Below are 21957 nucleotides of genomic sequence, written 5' to 3'. Positions count from 1 at the left end.
AAACAGAAAGTAAGTTAGTATAAGGAGTATACTTAAAACATTAGGAACAACTTCCAATGCTTCCAACGGTTGTGTCAAGTTGGCTGGATGTCCTTTGGGTGGTGGACCGTTCTTGATACACAAGGGAGTATGAAAGCAGTTCAAATCAAATCAGTTCTTGACACAAACCAGTGCACGTGGCACCTACTGCCATACCCCATCTACCATTCCAGTGTTTAATTGCCACATTGTAATTACTTTGCCACCATGGACCTATTTATTGCCTTTACCTCCCTTATCTTACCTCATTTGCACACACTGTATATAGACTTGTTTCTACTGTATTATTGACCATATGTTTGTTTATTCCATGTGTAACTCTGTGTTGTTGTATGTGTCGAACCGCTTTGCTTTATCTTGGCCAGGTCACAGGTGTAAATGAGAACTTCTTCTCAACTAGCCCAAATGCTTAAATAAAGGTGAAATTAAAAACTAAAAAGGCATTTAAATACTTTGATTGCCCGTTCACCCTCTGAATGGCACATATACAGAATCCATGTCTTCTTCTATGGTATATTGGCGATCATATGATTTTACCCAAAAAAACAAAAAAAAAACGTTTTCAAATTTTAAAAAAAATCACTCAAACAACTTTTCTGTTAAAAATAAATAAATAAATAAATAATAAATAAAATAAATAAAACAATAAAACAATAATACAGGCTCAACCTGAGAGGGTGGGTCTTCCGGCTCCAGTAGCCCTTCCGAAGTCTTCCGAAATAAAGTCCCCAAAATCTTCAGCTGCAGCTACCATAATGTCTAGTTTATTCGACTTCTTTGAGACTTGTACATTTTATAACTGTGGAAATGAATGCAACAACAATCCACTTTAACACACAAGGTATCTTGTGTCTGGCAGCAAACATTTATTACAGGCTGTGATGCGTCTACTACCACATCTTCACTGGCATCATTTGTTTTCTCAATTATTTTAAATCGCCTCCGCATCGGAGATTCGATTGACCGCTCTAACTTTCGCCACCTCGATTTCCTTCACCCTTACAGAGCACTCCAGGAACTCAGGATCATGATCCCCCGCCACAATTGCAACACTGTCGTCCTTTTACATACCCTATCTTCAGTATACTCTGTTCGTCTACACACACTTGAAACATGGCCAAATCCTTTACGATTCTTAGCGGTTTGGGGATAAAAGCTCTTATGGCGTGTCTTCCAATAACCAAGCTTCACATGCGTACTGTAGTTATTTTTTCTTTATAAAAACAAACAACAGGACTGATAGACTTTCTTATTTTCTCCATTCACCCAGCGGGTCAGACGCCGGGCACCAACCACTCCAAGGAATTCTCTTCAGGTTTTCAACTTGAACATCTCCTTTGAAGGGTGCTCTATACCGAAGTTCAAAACACCAAACTTCTGTTGTTCCCATTCTTTTGAGGCCCACTGCAATCAAATCAAATGTATTTATAAAGCCCTTCGTACATCAGCGGATATCTCAAAGTGCTGTACAGAAACCCAGCCTAAAACCCCAAACAGCAAGCAATGCAGGTGTAGAAGCACAATCTTCCTCTGTTCTTCAGAAATACAATTCATCGAAATAAGACCACTCCTGGATCACTCTTGACAGAATCCACTTCTTCAAGAGCATACTTCGCCATTTGACATATCAAAACGGGTTTCCCAAATATGCATCCCAACAAGAAGCGATTTATTATCATTTACACACGTATCCTCCACTCCAATTTCCTTTTTATTGGTCACGCCCTGACCTTAGTTATCTATGTTTTATGTATTATTTTGGTCGGGGTAGTGACGAGGGTGGGTATGTGTGTTTTTGTCCAGTCTAGGGTTTTTGTATATCTATGTTTTTTTTTGTATGTCTAGGGTAATGTAGGTCTATGGTGGCCTGAATTGGTTCCCAATCAAAGGCAGCTGTTTATCGTTGTCTCTGATTGGAGATCCTATTTAGGTTGCCATTTGCCATCTTGGTTTTGTTGGGTTATTGTCTGTGTAGTTGCCTGTCAGCACTCGGGTTACATAGCGGCGGTTTGTTTAGTGGTCGTTCTTTATTAAAGGAAGTATGTATTCATATCACGCTGCGCCTTGGTCTCCTCTATACGACGAACGTGACCTTGTTCCAGTGTTTTGATTCAATCTTCAACAAATGTTTTCAACACGCTACTTAATTCGAACTCTCTATCACGCCATATTCCCGTTCCTGACCATTCAATCCATGTCTCAGTAATATATTTAACCCGTCTCCTCCCCTTCATCTACATGTCTCCTCCCCTTCATCTACATGTCTCCTCCCCTTCATCTACATGTCTCCTCCCCTTCATCTACATGTCTCCTCCCCTTCATCTACACTGATTGAAGTGGATTTAACAAGTGACATCATTAAGGGATCATTGGTCAGTCTACGTCATGGAAAGACCAAACGCTCTTAATGTTTTGTATACAGGGTCAGTCAGTTGCAGTACCATATTCACAATGTGCAGGGATACTGCCGTGCTAGAGGTAGATATGTATAAGGGTTAGGTGACAGGGATACTGGCGTGATAGAGGTAGATATGTATAGGGGTCAGGTGACAGGGATACTGTAGTGATAGAGGTAGATATGTATAGGGGTCAGATGACTAGGTATTGGGATATATGTAGCAGCAGCATATACAGTGGGGCAAAAAAGTATTTAGTCAGCCACCAATTGTGCAAGTTCTCCCACTTAAAAAGATGAGAGAGGCCTGTAATCTTCAGCATAGGTACACTTCAACTATGACAGACAAAATGAGAAAAATCCAGAAAATCACATTGTAGGATTTTTAATGAATTTATTTGCAAATTATGGTGGAAAATAAGTGTTTAGTCAATAACAAAAGTTTATCTCAATACTTTGTTATACCCTTTTGCTGGCAATGACAGAGGTCAAACGTTTTCTGTAAGTCTTCACAAGGTTTTCACACACTGTTGCTGGAAATTTTGGCCCATTCCTCCATGCATATCTCCTCTAGAGCAGTGATGTTTTGGGGCTGTTGCTGGGCAACACGGACTTTCAACTGCCTCCAAAGATTTTCTATGGGGTTGAGATCTGGAGACTGGCTAGGCCACTCCAGGACCTTGAAATGCTTCTTACGAAGCCACTCTTTCGTTGCCCGGGGTGTGTGTTTGGGATCATTGTCATGCTGAAAGACCCAGCCATGTTTCATCTTCAATGCCCTTGCTGATGGAAGGAGGTTTTCACTCAAAATCTCACGATACATGGCCCCATTCATTATTTCCTTTACACGGATCAGTCGTCCTGGTCCCTTTGCAGAAAAACAGCCCCAACGCATGATGCTTCCACCCCCTGGTCCCAGCTCTCTGCAGGTCATTCACTAAGTTCCCCCGTGTGGTTCTGTGATTTTTGCTCACCGTTCTTGTGATCATTTTGACCCCAGGGGGTGAGATCTTGCGTGGAGCCCCAGATCAAGGGAGATTATCAGTGGTCTTGTATGTCATCCATTTCCTAATAATTGCTCCCACAGTTGATTTCTTCAAACCAAGCTGCTTACCTATTGCAGATTCAGTCTTCCCAGCCTTGTGCAGGTCTACAATTTTGTTTCTGGTGTCCTTTGACAGCTCCTTGGTCTCGGCCATAGTGGAGTTTGGAGTGTGACTGTTTGAGGTTGTGGACAGGTGTCTTTTATACTGATAACAAGTTCAAACAGGTGCCATTAATACAGGTAACGAGTGGAGGACAGAGGAGCCTCTTAAAGAAGAAGTTACAGGTCTGTGAGAGCCAGAAATCTTGCTTGTTTGTAGGTGACCAAATACTTATTTTCCACCATAATTTGCAAATAAATTCATTAAAAATCCTACAATGTGATTTTCTGGATTTCTTCCCCTCATTTTGTCTGTCATAGTTGGAGTGTACCTATGATGAAAATTACAGGCCTCTCTCATCTTTTTAAGTGGGAGAACTTGCACAATTGGTGGCTGACAAAATAATTTTTTGCCCCACTGTATAATGATTGTGAGTGGGTGTGTGTAGAGTCAGTATACATGTATATGCATTACAGGGGGCTGCTGAGGGGAGAACGGCTCATAATAATGCCCGGACCAGAGCATTATTATCACGAGCCTGTTAAGGTGCCACCAACCTTCTGTGAAATGCATACTATGTGTGTGTGAGCAGATGATGAAGAGGATATACCTAGTCAGTTACACAGTTGCAGAATGCATTCAACCTGAAATGTGTCTTCCACATTTAACTCAACTCCTGATCGCCAACTGCAATCCAGGTCATTTTGGTTCGGCAATAAAATGAAGCACATGACTCTGTTGTATCAATAAAAGAAAATATCTGACATTCTATTCCCATTTGAACTTTGCTGTGGCTTTGAAAATGGTTGAAAGTGCAGTGATAGACATTTGGTTGACGACTGTCTTTTGTGTCTTTTTTGAGTGGGTGAATAATGGTTGTGATATCATTCAGCAACTTCTCAATCAAATATTACCCAATTATCCACGATGAAATAGGTTGCCTACATGTCCCGGATTGTGGGGGCAGTGCCGTATCACGCAACCACCACATATGGGGTCAGCTTAAAGGCAGGGGTGCACTTTCTCCCCAAAAAAAACGGCACTCCTACTGGCCCAGAATCCTCTTTATCTTGACCTCCGAGATCTTCACCACACCTGCCCCCTCAGGTAATTAATCCTCATTCACGTCCAATTCACGTCCAGAGCTATTGGATTACGGCTCATTCTGTTCGTACTTGACTTCAATCCTCCTCATTACTGCTAGCTTCATCAGAAAACACTTAACCTACTTCCAGCCAGAGTCGACCCGTCATTCAGAGCAGGTGTGGGGCTTGCCTGTTTTGCCTGTTTTACATGTTATTTTGGCATTAATACGTGTCACATATCAGTTTGCAAACAATGTAACAAATAATATATAATATAATAATATATATATGATAATATATATATATATATATATATATATCTTTGAGTATCATTGAATATATATCATAAAGCTGCATACAAACATGGTCTCTTTTTAGTTTTCTTTAGAAAGCAGCTCCAAAATGCAGGTGTTTCAGCCTAGCTCAGTGTTTTCTGTGGTGGTAGGGCAAGCCAGCAGAAAATACGGAGCGTTGCACCGTGATTGGCTCAGTGTTCTGTCACTCAAGGGGACACTACGTCACCGCCAAGTCTAAGAGGAGACCTCGAAAATTCTAGGCCTTTGAGGTTACATTAGGGGTTACATCTAATTACATTAGAAGTGCCCATCCAAGAAGGATGAAGGTCATTGGCCACAGATAAAAGGACATCAAATCATGTGATATGTACAGAAGCTTTGATTGGACTGATCAAGTCAACATCATACTTTTCAAAATCTTAGCTAGCAGTCATCATCATGAATCAAGTGGACAATCTACTGGAAAATCCTTTTCAATCCGTGTCGTATGAAGAGAAATAATGAAGAGAAATTACATATAAAACGTATCGGTGCTCCTCGACCATTGGACATAAACATTACATAACAAGTTGGAAATCACAAATTCAACAGGTGGTTTGAAAGGAATCAGTGACAGTGGCTGTGTGGTCCCACATCTGGGATTAAGGGACTCTTTTTCCAAGTTTAAAACCATAAACATTCAACATTGGCCATGCTATAAATTAAGCATGATTTGTGACGCGCCCATAACAACTGTTAACTCAGCTGTTAACAAAACTTGACTCCAGTGAATTCAAGACAAATGGGAAGTCAGGAATAAACGAGCTCCGACTGGGAAAATACGTGTTGAACGGTCATCCAACTCGGAATTGTAAATCCGGCCTCCAGTTGTTTTGAAAGCACCATAAATCCAGAGAATGACAGACGCTGATGATGAAATTTGCCCACAAAGGACCGCTGCGCCACCTTCCTGTTCAAGTGAGCACAGCACAACAAGGTGAGTCCAAAAAATGTTTTGTATGATGTTGCATTAATAATGTAATATGCCAGGGAGATATGTATACTGTGGCTAAGAAAGTAATACTAAGTGTATGTTGTGTAGTGAGCTGTTAGTAGCCCATGTGCCTCACCCTAATAATTTGGTCTATTTACCCCTCCTAATTTCACCTACTGTTCTGACTTGGTGGTGCACGTGAAGCCTATAGCCTGTTTTAGGAAAATGTAATCATAGAATATTGTGAGAGCTTTTATTGCCTGCTTATATGCCCCGTTTATTTATCCTACGGTTTTGATTTGGTGTACAGGGAGAACACTGTAAGAACAGCCCATGTTTTGAATTCTGTCGCTGTACATTTCAAAAGTGCTAAACAAATAGTTATTATTGACTAACCGTCCTAGCTCGCTCATTAATGTCTCAATCTAAATTACAGATGGCCTCTAATACGCTTGTCGTCCCCTTATGCCATAGCTTGTACATCTCAATTGTCATTAGAAGCCACATTTGTTTCAGCAAGTCAGCCATATCAACTATGTTTTTTTTTATATATTTTTTTTAAAGTCAGTAAATGAGGCTGAATGAAATGTTTCCGCTGCCAGACAAGGCTCTGCTGATAACATGGTGTAGCAGTGGTAAAGATGTTGGGACTGTTGTTGTGACAGCTTTATGTGGGCCCTAACAGTTTGTGGGCACCGTTATAGTGCAATTAATGTATTGTTTAGTGTTGTGTAGTGGCTTTGCTGGCATGCGTCACACTTCCTTTTGTTGTATCCCCACCAAGATTTACATGCTAAAATCGCCCCCTGCTTCCAGCCATCTCTTCATCGACCCTAAACCTGGATTTACACTTTCATCAGAATGTAGGACTCCTTGTTCCAGGTGTGTCCATCCTTTTCCTCCACTACTTTTACTTTGCGTTTCTTGACGCTGCCATGGTAGGCTTCCCTCCCAAAAGCCGCGTCTGGAAGCCTGACTTTGGCATGGTTCCTAATTTGATACCTTTTAATTGTTGCAATAGCCTTAATCCTCAAAGCCCGTTGCTGCCGCTACAATGTACAGCACAGCAGCCTCAACAAACACATGCACCCAAAGGTTCGGCAAAAATATTTCTGCGCTTGACCAGCTATAACAACCGAATAAACAAGCAGCAAACGAATCCCTCCACCCGTATTCAAAACAGCGAGGCGGGATTTTGTTGTTACAAAATAATGAAAGCCCATTGGCTAATCAGGACTGACATACAGTGGGCTTTACAACCTTGCAGTAAATAACAATGCAATTTGGAAAGGAACACAATTTAAATTATTGTCTCCAGTTTCTAAATAAATAAATAACTGGGGGGTGGCGAAAATAATTGAGATAATAAACGTCAAGCCCAGGCACATACCCCCTCCTGTAAGTAAGCATGTTTAGGCCAGTGATTGACTTGGACTAAAATAGGTGCTGGTACTGTTTATATTTAGGTGCAGGCACCTCCTCAATACTTTTGAGCTAATATTCTACAGTTGGAGGAACTCATGCCGACATTTTTTTGAGGCGCAGGTACTCAGTTCCGGCGAGCTCCTGTCCAAGTCAAGTACAGTGTTAAAATAGTGTTTTTGTTGTTGTTACTCAATCTGATTGGGTGGGCCTGGCTGCCCAGTGGGAACATAGGCTTTCAACAATTGACAGAAGTTTTTATTTCTGAGGGTGGATTATTTATTTTGTATTATAATTTATTTATTCTTATTTTATTATTCTTATTTTTATTTCTGGGAGTGAATTATTATTATTAACCTTAGGTTTAAAATCAGTGACAGCTCTGCGAGAGCTGCCTCCAAAAACAAGATTAATGACGGAAAGAAGAAAAAACGCTAACCTGCGTAAAGTACCAATATATTAAACCGTAATTCAACTCTAGTAATGGTGTCTACAAATACACTGAAACTGATTCTGAATGTGTTATAAAAACAGACCCTCTTTTTTTTCCTCAACTCGGGAAAACTCGTGAACGTCCATAGCGCGAGCTTAGTCTTTGATTCACCATCGCGCTCGAGGATGTTGGAATGTTTTTTTTTTCGTGGAATTTGAACGGATTCTAAATCAACTGTTCCGGAATATTTTCAACGGTTCTGAGGGAGATTGATCAAAGCTATTGTGTGTTAAACAAGACTACATATAATTACACACATTTACAGAAACTAATCACATTATGAATATTTAGCTATATACATTGTAGTTGATTAAACTTCCGTTATTTCCGTTGACTTGCCTTAAAGTACTTGATAACCGTTTTAGCTAGTTTGATAACGAACGAGGAGCTAGCTAACGTTAGCTACAAGTAATGTTACTAAGCTAACGATGTTAGCTAGCAGTTTGCCAATTGAATCGAGAACAACAACAAAAAACTATTTAGATAGCTTCTTTAATTCGATATTAATATACACTTGATAAGTTGTCACTGATAAGTTGTCATTTTTGTATATATTTTTTTTTTCTCAAACAGGCAAAAATATGGAGCTCGAAGAGGAACGCCTCACCATCCCCATCAATCCCAACAATTTCCCAGCGAAATTGTGGCGTTTGGTGAATAACCCCAAAAATCGATCGATACGTTGGGATCCCTGTGGTGAGGGTTTGATAATCGACCAGCAGCTATTTGAATCAGAGCTGCTGTCACCCCAGAAACAAACGTTTGACACCACTGACCTTTTCAAAACAACCAACTTTACAAGCTTCAACCGCCAGCTGAATCTTTATGGGTTCAGGAAGGTGGTCCATGGCCCCGGGGCCTCGGAGAAGAATGATGTCTCATCTCCGATGGATGGGATAAAACACCACTTCCACAACCCGAACTTCAAACAAGATCATCCCGAACTGCTGGTGAATCTTAAGAGGCTGACAAGCAAAAACAAGGCGAAGATGGAAGCTGGCCTAGAAGTGAACTGCCGGCCCCCAGCAAATCGTTTCCACCGACTCATGGCAAATGGTGATGGTGGTGAGGAGAGAGTTAAAGTAGATAAAAGAGGTACACTCAAATTGTCAATCATACTTGTACTTTGTATTTTAAACCAAAACGAGTAGCAACTGTAATTTAATAGCAAATTACTCAAATAACATAATTTTTTGTGCCATAACTTCTCAGCCATGATACTCATGATATTGCTGTCATTCAATGTTTCCACAGGTTCCATGTTTGTTGGTCAGGTAAAACGTCCATCTCCTTACCAACAGTACCACCAAAGCAGAACCCAGCCCATGAAGGACTATGATCGGACCCCTATCCCACCCCGCGGCTGGATCATGGGTCATGGGGATGCCCCCTCCCCCAGCACCTTCTACACAGACAAGGGAATCCCCATATCTGTCATCCACCGGTTCCCTTCAGACACTTCCTGCACTGTGCAGTCCAGTCCGACTACTGTGCACATCCAGCAGGGTTCACAAAGTCTGGCAAACAGCTTGATCCCTCACCATGCTCAGTACCGACCTGGATTCTATTCCCCTGGTAACTATAATAAACCATACCATGGAAGGACCCATTAGTTGAATAGAGAAACACTGTGATTTCCTCATAAACAGTCATAGAAGTTTATTTATATACTTCTTGATTGTGTTTGTTTTTTTCAGCATCAGTGTGCCAATGCTGCCCCCCAGGCTCAATGAACTCGGACTGCCATAGTGCCCACCAGACAACTCCCTCATATTCCCATTACAGCTATTACCAGGTAGGTGGGAATCTAACTACTACCCATGGAGCAGCATGTCTGCGAATCTTTCCAGTGGGATCTAGAATTCATATGGGTGAAAATATGCGGAGCATATGAGTCAACATTTCATGCTTGACATTTATATTTTTAATCCCATTTCTAGCCAAACTGTCCTGTGGGCTTTCTGTATCCTGGCAATCAAAACCAGGACTGGCAGAGCAGTGAAACCCAGGAGACCAAGAAGAGCGATGTCAACCTGGACACAGTCTTCCAGCTAGTGGACGAGTTGCACCACAATTCCCCCAAAATACGCATGGTCAAAGTGGAGACCCCAGAGCGCCAGCAGCCGGTCCTGTCCACCTCTACATCATCAGGGCCCCAGCCCATCACCACCATACACAGCTCCCCTCACACAGTCACTGTCTCCTCCCAGCTTGACTCCTCTTTTAACTCCAGCCCAGTGACTTCACGCGGGCCCATCATTATAGCAGTCCCGGGGAACGTTCCTCCTCAGGGAATAGCCATCACTGTCGGTGGTCCCAAGGCTGAGCAGCCAGTGAAGAAGGAGGACAAACCAGTATCTGTGGATGCCTATCAGAAGGTAAGCTAGCTTAGCTTTGTAAAAACCAGTGTCTGTGGATGCCTATCAGAAGGTAATCTAGTTTAGCTTTGTAAAAACCAGTGTCTGTGGATGCCTATCAGAAGGTAAGCTAGCTTAGCTTTGTAAAAACCAGTGTCTGTGGATGCCTATCAGAAGGTAAGCTAGCTTAGCTTTGTAAAAACCAGTGTCTGTGGATGCCTATCAGAAGGTAAGCTAGCTTAGTTTTGTAAAAACCTATGTCTGTGGATGCCTATCAGAAGGTAAGCTAGCTTAGTTTTGTAAAAACCAGTGTCTGTGGATGCCTATCAGAAGGTAAGCTAGCTTAGTTTTGTAAAAACCAGTGTCTGTGGATGCCTATCAGAAGGTAAGCTAGCTTAGTTTTGTAAAAACCTGTGTCTGTGGATGCCTATCAGAAGGTAATCTAGTTTAGCTTTGTAAAAACCAGTGTCTGTGGATGCCTATCAGAAGGTAAGCTAGCTTAGTTTTGTAAAAACCTGTGTCTGTGGATGCCTATCAGAAGGTAATCTAGTTTAGCTTTGTAAAAACCAGTGTCTGTGGATGCCTATCAGAAGGTAAGCTAGCGTAGCTTTGTAAAAACCAGTGTCTGTGGATGCCTATCAGAAGGTAAGCTAGCTTAGCTTTGTAAAAACCAGTGTCTGTGGATGCCTATCAGAAGGTAAGCTAGCTTAGTTTTGTAAAAACCAGTGTCTGTGGATGCCTATCAGAAGGTAAGCTAGCTTAGTTTTGTAAAAACCTGTGTCTGTGGATGCCTATCAGAAGGTAATCTAGTTTAGCTTTGTAAAAACCAGTGTCTGTGGATGCCTATCAGAAGGTAAGCTAGCTTAGTTTTGTAAAAACCTGTGTCTGTGGATGCCTATCAGAAGGTAAGCTAGCTTAGTTTTGTAAAAACCTGTGTCTGTGGATGCCTATCAGAAGGTAATCTAGTTTAGCTTTGTAAAAACCAGTGTCTGTGGATGCCTATCAGAAGGTAAGCTAGCTTAGTTTTGTAAAAACCTGTGTCTGTGGATGCCTATCAGAAGGTAATCTAGTTTAGCTTTGTAAAAACCAGTGTCTGTGGATGCCTATCAGAAGGTAAGCTAGCGTAGCTTTGTAAAAACCAGTGTCTGTGGATGCCTATCAGAAGGTAAGCTAGCGTAGCTTTGTAAAAACCAGTGTCTGTGGATGCCTATCAGAAGGTAATCTAGTTTAGCTTTGTAAAAACCTGTCACATGGAAGCTATATCTCAGAATCAGAATCACTTTTATTTGCCAAGTACATTTACACATACCTGGAATTTGAATAGGTGCTGCCAGAAATAGACAAATGTATCAACAGAGAAATGTACACAAAGTCAACTTACATAATTATACACTATAAATACAGCAAACATACAACTATAGAGTATAGACTGATTTACAGTGAGGCTATACAATTTACAAAACCAGCGTATTTATAACTGTGAGTGGAAAGAGAAAGCAAAAATACTCAGTCCGTATGACTTAGTAATCAACTTAATTATTAAACAGGTATGGTATGGATGGTCATCAGCGGTCCTGATGAACTCTGTTGTATAATAGGAGATGGATCATGCTGTGATTTCCCCAGTGCCCTGAGGAAGCATCAGAGTACATCACCAAGGTGAAGGAGATCCAGGTGCTGGACTCAGACGTCTGCAGTGTTCTACATGATGTTACTGTCTGCAGCCTCAGCCTGGAGAACAAGCACCAGTCAGCGAACTAAATATCCTGGTAAGACAACTATCCACTTAAACTTCTGCATAATCCTTGCTGCTGCTATCTTGGCCAGGAGTCCCTTGTAAACAAGATTCTATATCTTAAATGGGACTTTCCTTGGTAAATAAAAAAATAGGCAGAGGATCTCCCGATCCCCCGGAGATGAAGATTCGTATCAAGTTCAATGCATGTGTTTCTTTACATCCATTGTCACGTGCCAGTTTTTGTGGGGCCCCCCCGTTCACATTTCTCATTGTCACGTGCTGTTTTTTGTGGGGCCCCCCCGTTCACATTTCTCATTGTCACGTGCTGTTTTTTTGTGGGGCCCCCCCGTTCACATTTCTCATTGTCACGTGCTGTTTTTTTGTGGGGCCCCCCCCGTTCACATTTCTCATTGTCACGTGCTGTTTTTTTGTGGGGCCCCCCCCGTTCACATTTCTCATTGTCACGTGCTGTTTTTTTGTGGGGCCCCCCCCGTTCACATTTCTCATTGTCACGTGCTGTTTTTTTGTGGGGCCCCCCCCGTTCACATTTCTCATTGTCACGTGCTGTTTTTTTGTGGGGCCCCCTGTTCACATTTCTCATTGTCACGTGCTGTTTTTTTGTGGGGCCCCCCGTTCACATTTCTCATTGTCAATCGTACTATGCTATTATATTCAGTTCTGTTTTATGTTGTTAGAATACTATCGTTGTGATCTTGCAGACAATGATTTAGCTTTGATCTAACTTAATTAAACGAGCTTCACCATTCGCTAGAGTAGCCTGTGCGTAAGATAGAGAATCCTGCACATGCGCAGACGCTGTTGGGACCTTTAGCTGTTGGGAAGAAGGGTCCAGAGAGAAGTCTGATCCGCAGCCACTCTGTTTTAATAAAACAATACACAGTCATGTCAACGGTGAAGAATAGATCAGGGGGATCATGACAAAATTAATGTACACATTTTAATTTCATCTTTTAGATCTGAACTTGTTGGTTGAAGTGGCATGCAAGCAAGAATGTTGACCATAGTCGGACCAGGATGTCCCAAGTTTTCAGTTTTGCTACTCATGCTCAAGTCTGAATTTGCTGTAGCTTCTTGTTGAAATATGTTTACCTATGTTACTTGAATGTCACTGATAAAGAAATATATATTTTCCTGATAGTACACATATTGGACATTGTACATAGTTCAGCCCTGTTCTAATTTATTCTTATTTATATGATAACCTTTACAGCATTTTAATTGGCATATGACAATTTTATTCTGAATGCTTAATCTTGGAATTAATTAATGCATACCAAGATTTATTTGTCATTTTTAGGTTAAAGAACAAGTACCTTTTAATGTTTATTCCTCATTTGTTTTTAGTTTGACACCAAAAAAGTTTGTCTGTTTTAACCGTTCATTATTTTTAAAATAATTTCTGACTTCTGGACATGATATAATTGGTTTATAATGTTAAAAGATTATTATGATTAAAATGTGATATAATTCAGAGGTTCTTTGCGTTTCATTTCTTGCATCTTGTTGTTGTTTGCTTGCCTCAAAAGTGGACTACAGTCTACTGGTAAAGTGTCCATTCCGGGATCTTTTATCTATTGTTAAAGGAGATGAAAAGGCGACGCCAGGCTGTTACCAGTGTTGTCAGCTGGAGGGCGCCCGGTGTCGTCTGTGTTGGAAGTGCAGCTCCACCCTCGGTGACAGGGCAGTCAGCAGGTAGACAGACACAGTCGATGAGATCCCAGGGGAGGGAGACTCGACCAGGCATGCTTCAGGACTCAGAAAATGTACACTTTTCAAAATGTGTATCACCAATATTAGTGTTTTAACGACTCGCGTTTAAGCGATTATACATTTGTTAAACCTTTCTTTTCAGTACCTCTATTTTAATACTGAAGTTTATATTATATTTGTTTAAGCAGCGGCGGGAAGGATCTCTTTTCAGAATTGTTACAACTTTCAGACGTGGAACTCGGGGAAAATACTTTTTTGGAGGCTGCCAAGGAGCGAACAGGTTTTAGATGCGTAGCAACTTTAGTGGGCGATAGACATTGTGGATGCGTCGGCTGCAGAAACGACACGAGATTTATACTCCTAATTAATTAACTAGTTACATGTTAAGTAACTAATGTAACGATTCCATTGGATTAGTTAAACTTTTAAAGAGTCCGGAAATCTCCGTTGTCAACTTTACAGTGGCATTTTTGTCAAAAGATTGTCGCTACGGAGCCTATGAAAGTTACTATTGCATTCGTCGTTTACTGTATTGTCGCCTTTCATCGTGGAATCCGTCATATCAACCTGACTTTGTTCCTCTTGGTTTCTGAAACCCCTGGGTGGGGATATCGTCACAATATCCTATCCAGCGTAAAGAGTCGGGGATTTGCTTTTTAGGTATTTGACAACTTGTTGCATCTGGAGCCCCTCTGCCAGATTTGACTTTTTTTTTTCTTGCTCTGGAAATGGAATAGCGGTACATTGGATACACATTGGTTTTAAATCAGGCAAAACTGTAGAATGTCTATAGTGGGTTGGGCACGAATTAAAGTTCAAACATTGTTGCAAAATGTTTATTGAAATCTTGCCAGTGGTTGAAGATTACAAGAGCCGCCGTGTGCCCGGACTGAACCGATCTGTCTATGATAACTTTAACAAGCACGCTGAAAACGAGGACCGGGCCGCTGTTTATCTCATGTAAGGAGCTCGTGCTGTATGTGAACGGTGAACTAAATGTAAAGTCTACTCAACTATAAGCGACGCAATTCCAATTATTGATTTGATGTTGTCGAACTTGTGCATGCAATGTTTGGCCTCTCCTGTTAGTGATAACGGTTAACACACATGATCTAAATCTTATCTTATTAGGCTAAGTATGTTATATTTATTTGATGGTTAGCAATTCCATAATTTAGAAGCAAACGTTCAGATTTTTTTCTTATGAGTGAAAATGAAGACCACTTTACTTGGCGTGTTTAACTGTTTTTACCTGGAACAAACGTTCAAAGCCGGATAAGAATTCATTACAAAATCACAAGACAACACGGCAGTCCGTGAGCCTTAACACTTTGGATAAAACCCTCTATTTCGAGTCGTTTTCACGGGTTTCTACCATTTCTAACCCATAAAGCAGAGGACCAGCGCTGGGCCATATATTTCTTGTCCTGAATCAACATTGGTGGTTACCAGCTTTTGAAGTCCACGATGTACACCCGGAGCCCGCCGCTACAGCCGATCCAATGATCGTTCTCCAGCGGCGACTGGCCGGGCTCTGGCCGTGGCTGCTCATGGCGGCCCTGCAGGTGGTGTTTGGCCAGACGGGCCTGGAGCTGGCGGCGGCCGTCGAGACGGAGCGCTCGGCCCTCAGGGCTGTCATCAAGGTGACACTGCTGAGACCCGAGCCAACGGGGAAACTCATCACTCTGGAAGGGCTGTTTGTCGGAGGGAGCGCCGGCTCTGCAGAGGGGAAGCTCATGCAGGTACGTGTCACGTCATAAAGATTCCCCGGTCCACCAGATCATATGCAGTGCAGTTCAAGTCGAGTGCATACTGGCTACCTTTTCTAGTTTGGCTTTCAATAACTATTTGGTAATACATTTTCCAAAGTGTGGTTATTGGCCTAAAATACCCCATGCATCTTTAATCAGTTATGTCACATTGATTCAGTCCGTTGAGATACAGTATGTTGTGTTATAGGTCTGGTAGGCCATTGGACTGTATCTGGTATAGATGCTGTAAAGTGGTAAATGGAAATGCCATGGGAAAGATGCTTATTTAATACTATTTTGGAGTAAAAATCTGTGTATAATTCTTGGATGGATGTCAACCCCAATATACAGTATGTTCACGTCATCATCACCAATCAACAGCATTCCATTTAAAATGACTATCATCACCACTATGCTACCAGTTTAGAAGAACGGGAGTTAGCATTTTGCAGTCACTTATTCTAAACCTGAAAAGGGACAACTTCTAAATGTTATGCAGGAAAAACAATCAATACACACTATATGGCCATTAAAATGTTCGTTGGAACATCTCATTCCTAAATCATGGGCATTAAAATGGAGTTGGTCTCCCTTTTGCTGCATCAACAGCCTCCACTTCTGGGAAGACTTTCCACTAGATGTTGAAACATTGCCTTTGGGGACTTCAGCCACAAGAGCGTTAGTGAGGTCGGGCACTGATGTTGGGCGATTAGGCCTGGCTCGCATACAGCGTTCCAATTCATCCCAAAGGTGTTCGATGGGGTTGAGATCAGGGCTATGTGCAGGGCAGTCAAGTTTTTCCACACCGATCTCAACAAACCATTTCAGTATGGATCTCGCTTTGTCATGCGGAAACAGGAAAGGACCTTCCCCAAACTGTTGCCACAAAGTTGGAAGCACAGAATCGCAGTGGTGGAAAAATAACCCAATTGTCATACTTCAGTAAAAGCAAAGATAGAAAATTACAAAAGTAAAAGTCACCCAGTAAAATACTACTTGAATAAAAGGATCTGTTTTTAAATATACTTAAGTATATTTTAGCAATTACATTTACTTTTTATACTTAAAATATCAAAAGTATAAATAATTTCAAATTCCTTATATTAAGCACACACACCAGGTAGCATTCTCCTGGCATCTGCCAAACCCAGATTTGTCCGTCGGACTGCCAGACAATGAAGCGTGATTCATCACTCCAGAGAACACGTTTCCACTGCACCAGAGTCCAAAAGCGGTGGGCTTTACACCACTCCAGCCGACTCTTGGCGTTGCGCATGGTGATCTTAGGCTTGTGTGCGGCTGCAATGCCATGGAAACCCATTTCACGAAGCTTTGACAAACAGTTCTCGTGCTGATGTTGCTTCCATAGGCGGTTTGGAACTCGGTAGTGTGTGTTGCAACCCAGGACAGAAGATTTTTACGCGCTTCATCTGTCTCGTTCTGTGATCTAGTGTGGCCTACCACTTCATGGCTGAGCCGTTGTTGCTCCTGGACGTTTCCACTTCACAATAACAGCACTTACAGTTGACCGAAGAAGCTCTAGCAGGGCAGAAATTTGCAGAACTGATTTTTTTGAAAAGGTGACATCCTATGACGGTGCCACGTTTAAAGTCACTGAGCTCTTCAGTACAGGCCATTCTGCTGAAAATGGTTGTCTATAGAGATTGCATGGCTGTGTGCTTGATTTTATACACCTGTCAGCAACGGGTGTGGCTGAGATAGCCGAATCAACTCATTTGAAGGGGTGTCCACACACTTTTGGGTACGTAGTGTATATCCAAATCAGACTTAAGTAACCACATTGTGTGCCTGTTACAATACATAAATCGTACTGGATTTGACTTATATCCACTTAGTTAGATCAGATTGGTTGACTATGCCAATCCAACGTCCTTCTAATCCCCCACAGTCTGCGTTCCATCGACGTCGTTACTGAATATGATTCGCATCAAGAGCACCACAGGCATCATGCCCCCCGTTTGAGCTGATGGTTATGGCTTGTTTTAACCACGTTTTCCACCCTGGCTCGCTTGACTTTGGCACGTTCACCTTGGCAAACTGAAGTTAACACTCCCCAACCACCAAACCCCCCCCCCCCCCCCCCCCCATAAGACAAAACAGGGTTCAATCTCAGGCCAGCTTTTTTTTTGTAATCTTGTCGATCTCAGTCACTATAATGTAATAAGTTATTGATCTGCTAGACCTATAATGCTGTCTCTATAGTGGAAGCTGCCTTTGTCATTACTCGTTGTTATGCTGTTTTGTGTGATGACAGAATATCAACATTCTTCCGGGAGCAATAGTGTTGACATACAGTACAAATTTCTATTTTTATTGTTTTTCTTCCTGCCCGCCGATACCCTACTGGTTAAGGGGTGAGAGTGCCGACTTCTCCACCCAAACATTTTATCAAGCTGATAGATTTCTAGTTACCGAAATTATTAGAGCCAGCCAAGTTCTGAAGTTGCTGGAAAAACTCCCCATTTTAATATTTCACACTGAACATAAAGGGATTAAACATCAAACAATTGCATTCCATGCATGTTCAATAGTCGAGATCAAAAGCTGCATTTAAAAACCATATGTATAATTTACTCATGCCCTTACTGGGCAGAATGGACATGCCAAAACTATAGGAATACATGTGGTCTTTACTGTACTTTTTACTGTACATCTTCACTCTCCAACTATTCTGCAAGCCAGGCCCCTCATTCTGTGGTGCGTAGTTTTCCCACTCTGTGGTGCATAGTTTTCCTACTCTGTGGTGCGTAGTTTTCCCACTCTGTGGTGCGTAGTTTTCCCACTCTGTGGTGCGTAGTTTTCCCACTCTGTGGTGCGTAGTTTTCCCACTCTGTGGTGCGTAGTTTTCCCACTCTGTGGTGCGTAGTTTTCCCACTCTGTGGTGCGTAGTTTTCCCACTCTGTGGTGCGTAGTTTTCCCACTCTGTGGTGCGTAGTTTTCCCACTCTGTGGTGCGTAGTTTTCCCACTCTGTGGTGCGTAGTTTTCCCACTCTGTGGTGCGTAGTTTTCCCACTCTGTGGTGCATAGTTTTCCTACTCTGTGGTGCGTAGTTTTCCCACTCTGTGGTGCATAGTTTTCCCACTCTGTGGTGCGTAGTTTTCTTACTCTGTGGTGCGTAGTTTTCCCACTCTGTGGTGCATAGTTTTCTTACTCTGTGGTGCGTAGTTTTCTTACTCTGTGGTGCGTAGTTTTCCCACTCTGTGGTGCGTAGTTTTCCCACTCTGTGGTGCATAGTTTTCCCACTCTGTGGTGCGTAGTTTTCCCACTCTGTGGTGCGTAGTTTTCCCACTCTGTGGTGCGTAGTTTTCCCACTCTGTGGTGCGTAGTTTTCCCACTCTGTGGTGCGTAGTTTTCCCACTCTGTGGTGCGTAGTTTTCCCACTCTGTGGTGCGTAGTTTTCCCACTCTGTGGTGCGTAGTTTTCCCACTCTGTGGTGCATAGTTTTCCCACTCTGTGGTGCGTAGTTTTCCCACTCTGTGGTGCGTAGTTTTCCCACTCTGTGGTGCATAGTTTTCCCACTCTGTGGTGCGTAGTTTTCCCACTCTGTGGTGCATAGTTTTCTCATTTTAATTCTTACATGTATTCGTGTTGTTGGGGAACTAAAGCAAGGCTAAGTCAATTTATTTCCGATCGGAGAAGATAGGGAGGACAGATGAGGTACTGTAGGGTTTTGTCTGTCCTCACTCACCAGGTGCAGGAGGCATTTTGAATGGATAACCAGATGCTGCAGACAGCCTTAATTGATAAGAAAGTACATGGCCTTTTCCATGGGGGAATGTCCAATATTCGACATGGTGGTGAAGAGGAGTACAGTGGATTTTATAAGAAATATATGCTCACCCTACATTTGCTTTAATGTGTGTGTGTGTGTGTGTGTACACGCTTGCATCCGAATGTGTGTACGCGCTTAGAAAATATGTTTCCAAAAGGGTTCTTCGGCTGTCCCCATAGGAGAACCCTTTCAAGAACCCTTTTTGGTTCCATGTAGAACCTTCTGTAGAAAGGGTTCTACATGGAACCCAAAAGGGTTCTACTTTGAACCAAAAAGTGTTATTGAAAGGGTTCTCCTATGAGGACACCCAAAGGACCCTTTAGTGTTCTAGATGGCACCTTTTTTTCCCCCTAAGAGTGTATGTGTGACGTTGATTCTGGATAACATGTATTTTTAGAGCGGTGTTTCCATAGCCGTGCTGCTGAGAAGATCAGAGGAATCATTCATTTACATTGAGGCAACGAGGCCTTTCTTTCCTTATAACGCTGTGTGTTTCTGTGATATGTCACGTTAGATCTGAGCGATAACGTTGGACTTGACCTGGAAGGAGGAGTGCATTACAGTGTGACAGTTTTATTTTTGTAAGAAAGTAGTTTCTAGATTCCTGTTTTACTGAGAGTGCATCCCAAAAGGCATCCTATTCTCCATATTGTCTACAACTTTTGATCAGGGCCCAAAGGACACTGGTCAAAAGTAGGACAGTGAAGTATTTGGCAAATTGGGTGCCATTTGGGCTGCATTCTGGGTCTCTGTTCTACACCAGGTGACAAGGTTGATCAGGGTTGTGGAAGTGATGGCTGACATTACAGTATTTCCCTGAAGGTGTGAAGTGATCGTTAGGCTTCTGACTGCTGTTGTTCACTCAGCTCAGTTTACTTACCTGGGGACGATGACAGTTCTAATCCAGTAACTGTTTATTTTTCCTTCAGGTGAACACAAATCCCAACTCCACTCTGAGTGTAGTCTGTGATGATGGTGGTGACGTTTGGCCGGCTCTGCTGGGGCCAAATGAGGTACTCTGGTCTAGGCCTGGGGTACACCACTTCTTATTGAATCAACATGTGTTCATTTCTAATTCACATCTTTGTGGTCCTCTGTAAGCACTCAAATGTTGGTGGAGTTACAGTTGAGTCAGTTGAGTTAGTTTCTTATGCTTTACCCACACGGATTGTCTGCACAGAGGCAGTGTTATGCTGTGAAGACTGGCTGTGTCCGAAATTGCACACTATTCCTTATATAGTGCACTACTTTTGACCAGGGCGCTTGTCAAACGTGATGCACTATATAGGAAAGTAGTGCACTGTATAGGCCATAGGGTTCCGTTTCAGCCTCACCCTGTGCGATCCTGTGTCTTTGTTGCAGTGCAGAGTACTATTCCAACCTGGTCTCGGAGCATTTTGTATTATTCTGTATGTAAATCCAAGACAAAAGTATGTGGACACAGTATCAAATCAAATGTATTTATATAGCCCTTCTTACTTCAGCTGATATCTCAAAGTGCTGTACAGAAACCCAGCCTAAAACCCCAAACAGCAAGCAATGCAGGTGTAGAAGCACGATGGCTAGGAAAAACTCCCTAGAAAGGACAAAACATAGGAAGAAACCTAGAGCGGAACCAGGCTATGAGGGGTGGCCAGTCCTCTTCTGGCTGTGCCGGGTGGAGATTATAACAGGACATGGCCAAGATGTTCAAATGTTCATAAATGACCAGCATGGTAAAATAATAATAATCACAGTAGCTGTCGAGGGTGCAGCAAGTCAGCACCTTAGGAGTAAATGTCAGTTGGCTTTTCATAGCCGATCATTAAGAGTATCTCTACCGCTCTTGCTGTCTCTAGAGAGTTGAAAACAGCAGGTCTGGGACAGGTAGCATGTCTGGTGAACAGGTCAGGGTTCCATAGCCGCAGGCAGAACAGTTGAAACTGGAGCAGCAGCACGGCCAGGTGGACTGGGGACAGCAAGGAGTCATCATGCCAGGTAGTCCTGAGGCATGGTCCTAGGGCTCTGGTCCTCCGAAAGAGAGGATTAGAGAGAGCATACTTAAATTCACACAGGACATCGGATAAGACAGGAGAAGTACTCCAGATATAACAGACTGACCCTAGCCCCCCAACACATAAACTACTGCAGCATAAATACTGGAGGCTGAGACCGGAGGGGTCAGGAGACACTGTGGCCCCATCCGATGATACCCCCGGACAGTGCCAAACAGGCAGGATATAACCCCACCCACTTTGCCAAAGCACAGCCCCCACACCACTAGAGAGATATCTTCAACCACCAGCTTACCATCCTGAGACAAGGCCGAGTATATGATTATTTTCATCATTGTGTCAAGAGATATAGTACTAAAACACTTGAGTGTCTCTCTTGATCCTAGGTCCTGGCAGAGTTGTGCAGACTCAGAACAACTGAGCTTTGGAGGAATACGCAGATTTAAAGAGGAGTCTGTAATTTGCTTTCTTACGATCAATATCTTTTCCTCAAAGAAGTTCATTAATTTATTACTGCTGAAGTGAAAGCCATCCTCCAATTGGGGATCTTTGCGACAGTATCAAAAATAAATATGTGGTATGTGGTTTTCCACTAGATGTTGGAACATTACTTTCGGGGACTAGCTTCCATTCATCCACAAGAGCATTAGTGAGGTTGGGCACTGATGTTGGGCGATTAAGCCTGGGTCGCAGTCTGTGTTCCAATTTATCCCAAAGGTGTTTGATGGGGTTGAGGTCAGGGCTC

General features: G+C 42.5%; 2 protein-coding genes and 1 long non-coding RNA gene across 5 annotated transcripts in view; 2 read left to right on the top strand and 1 right to left on the bottom strand.

The window, feature by feature from the left end:
- The first annotated feature begins 7710 nt into the window (after positions 1-7710).
- hsf5 (heat shock transcription factor family member 5) lies at positions 7711-13435 on the top strand. Of its 2 annotated transcripts, XM_036989595.1 has the most exons (7): positions 7711-8072; positions 8422-8943; positions 9103-9423; positions 9546-9643; positions 9789-10226; positions 11832-11974; positions 12919-13435. In XM_036989595.1, exons 2-6 carry the CDS (start codon positions 8430-8432, stop codon positions 11964-11966), a joined length of 1506 nt encoding a protein of 501 aa, XP_036845490.1. In that variant the 5' UTR covers positions 7711-8072; positions 8422-8429; the 3' UTR covers positions 11967-11974; positions 12919-13435. The 2 variants fall into 2 exon arrangements, with proteins under 2 accessions (XP_036845490.1, XP_036845491.1); XM_036989596.1 differs by lacking the exon at positions 12919-13435 and having other exon boundaries at positions 11804-11927.
- On the bottom strand, positions 11470-15261 carry LOC118966701. Of its 2 annotated transcripts, none has more exons than XR_005053563.1 (2): positions 15124-15261; positions 11470-11936 (listed from the first exon to the last, which is right to left on the bottom strand). It is a non-coding gene; the product is annotated as an uncharacterized LOC118966701 (long non-coding RNA). The 2 variants fall into 2 exon arrangements; XR_005053564.1 differs by having other exon boundaries at positions 11470-12820; positions 15124-15255.
- LOC118966698 (E3 ubiquitin-protein ligase RNF43-like) overlaps positions 15161-21957 on the top strand; it is a 225472-nt gene continuing 218675 nt past the window's right edge. Inside the window, exon 1 of the mRNA XM_036989594.1 lies at positions 15161-15416. Within this exon, the coding sequence (XP_036845489.1) occupies positions 15177-15416 (240 nt within the window). The 5' untranslated portion in view covers positions 15161-15176. The remainder of the gene's footprint in view (positions 15417-21957) is intronic.

The sequence above is a fragment of the Oncorhynchus mykiss genome, chromosome 10 (genome assembly GCF_013265735.2).
Source record: "Oncorhynchus mykiss isolate Arlee chromosome 10, USDA_OmykA_1.1, whole genome shotgun sequence".
Classification (NCBI taxonomy): domain Eukaryota; kingdom Metazoa; phylum Chordata; class Actinopteri; order Salmoniformes; family Salmonidae; genus Oncorhynchus; species Oncorhynchus mykiss.
This window is presented reverse-complemented; position numbering and strand designations above follow the sequence as displayed.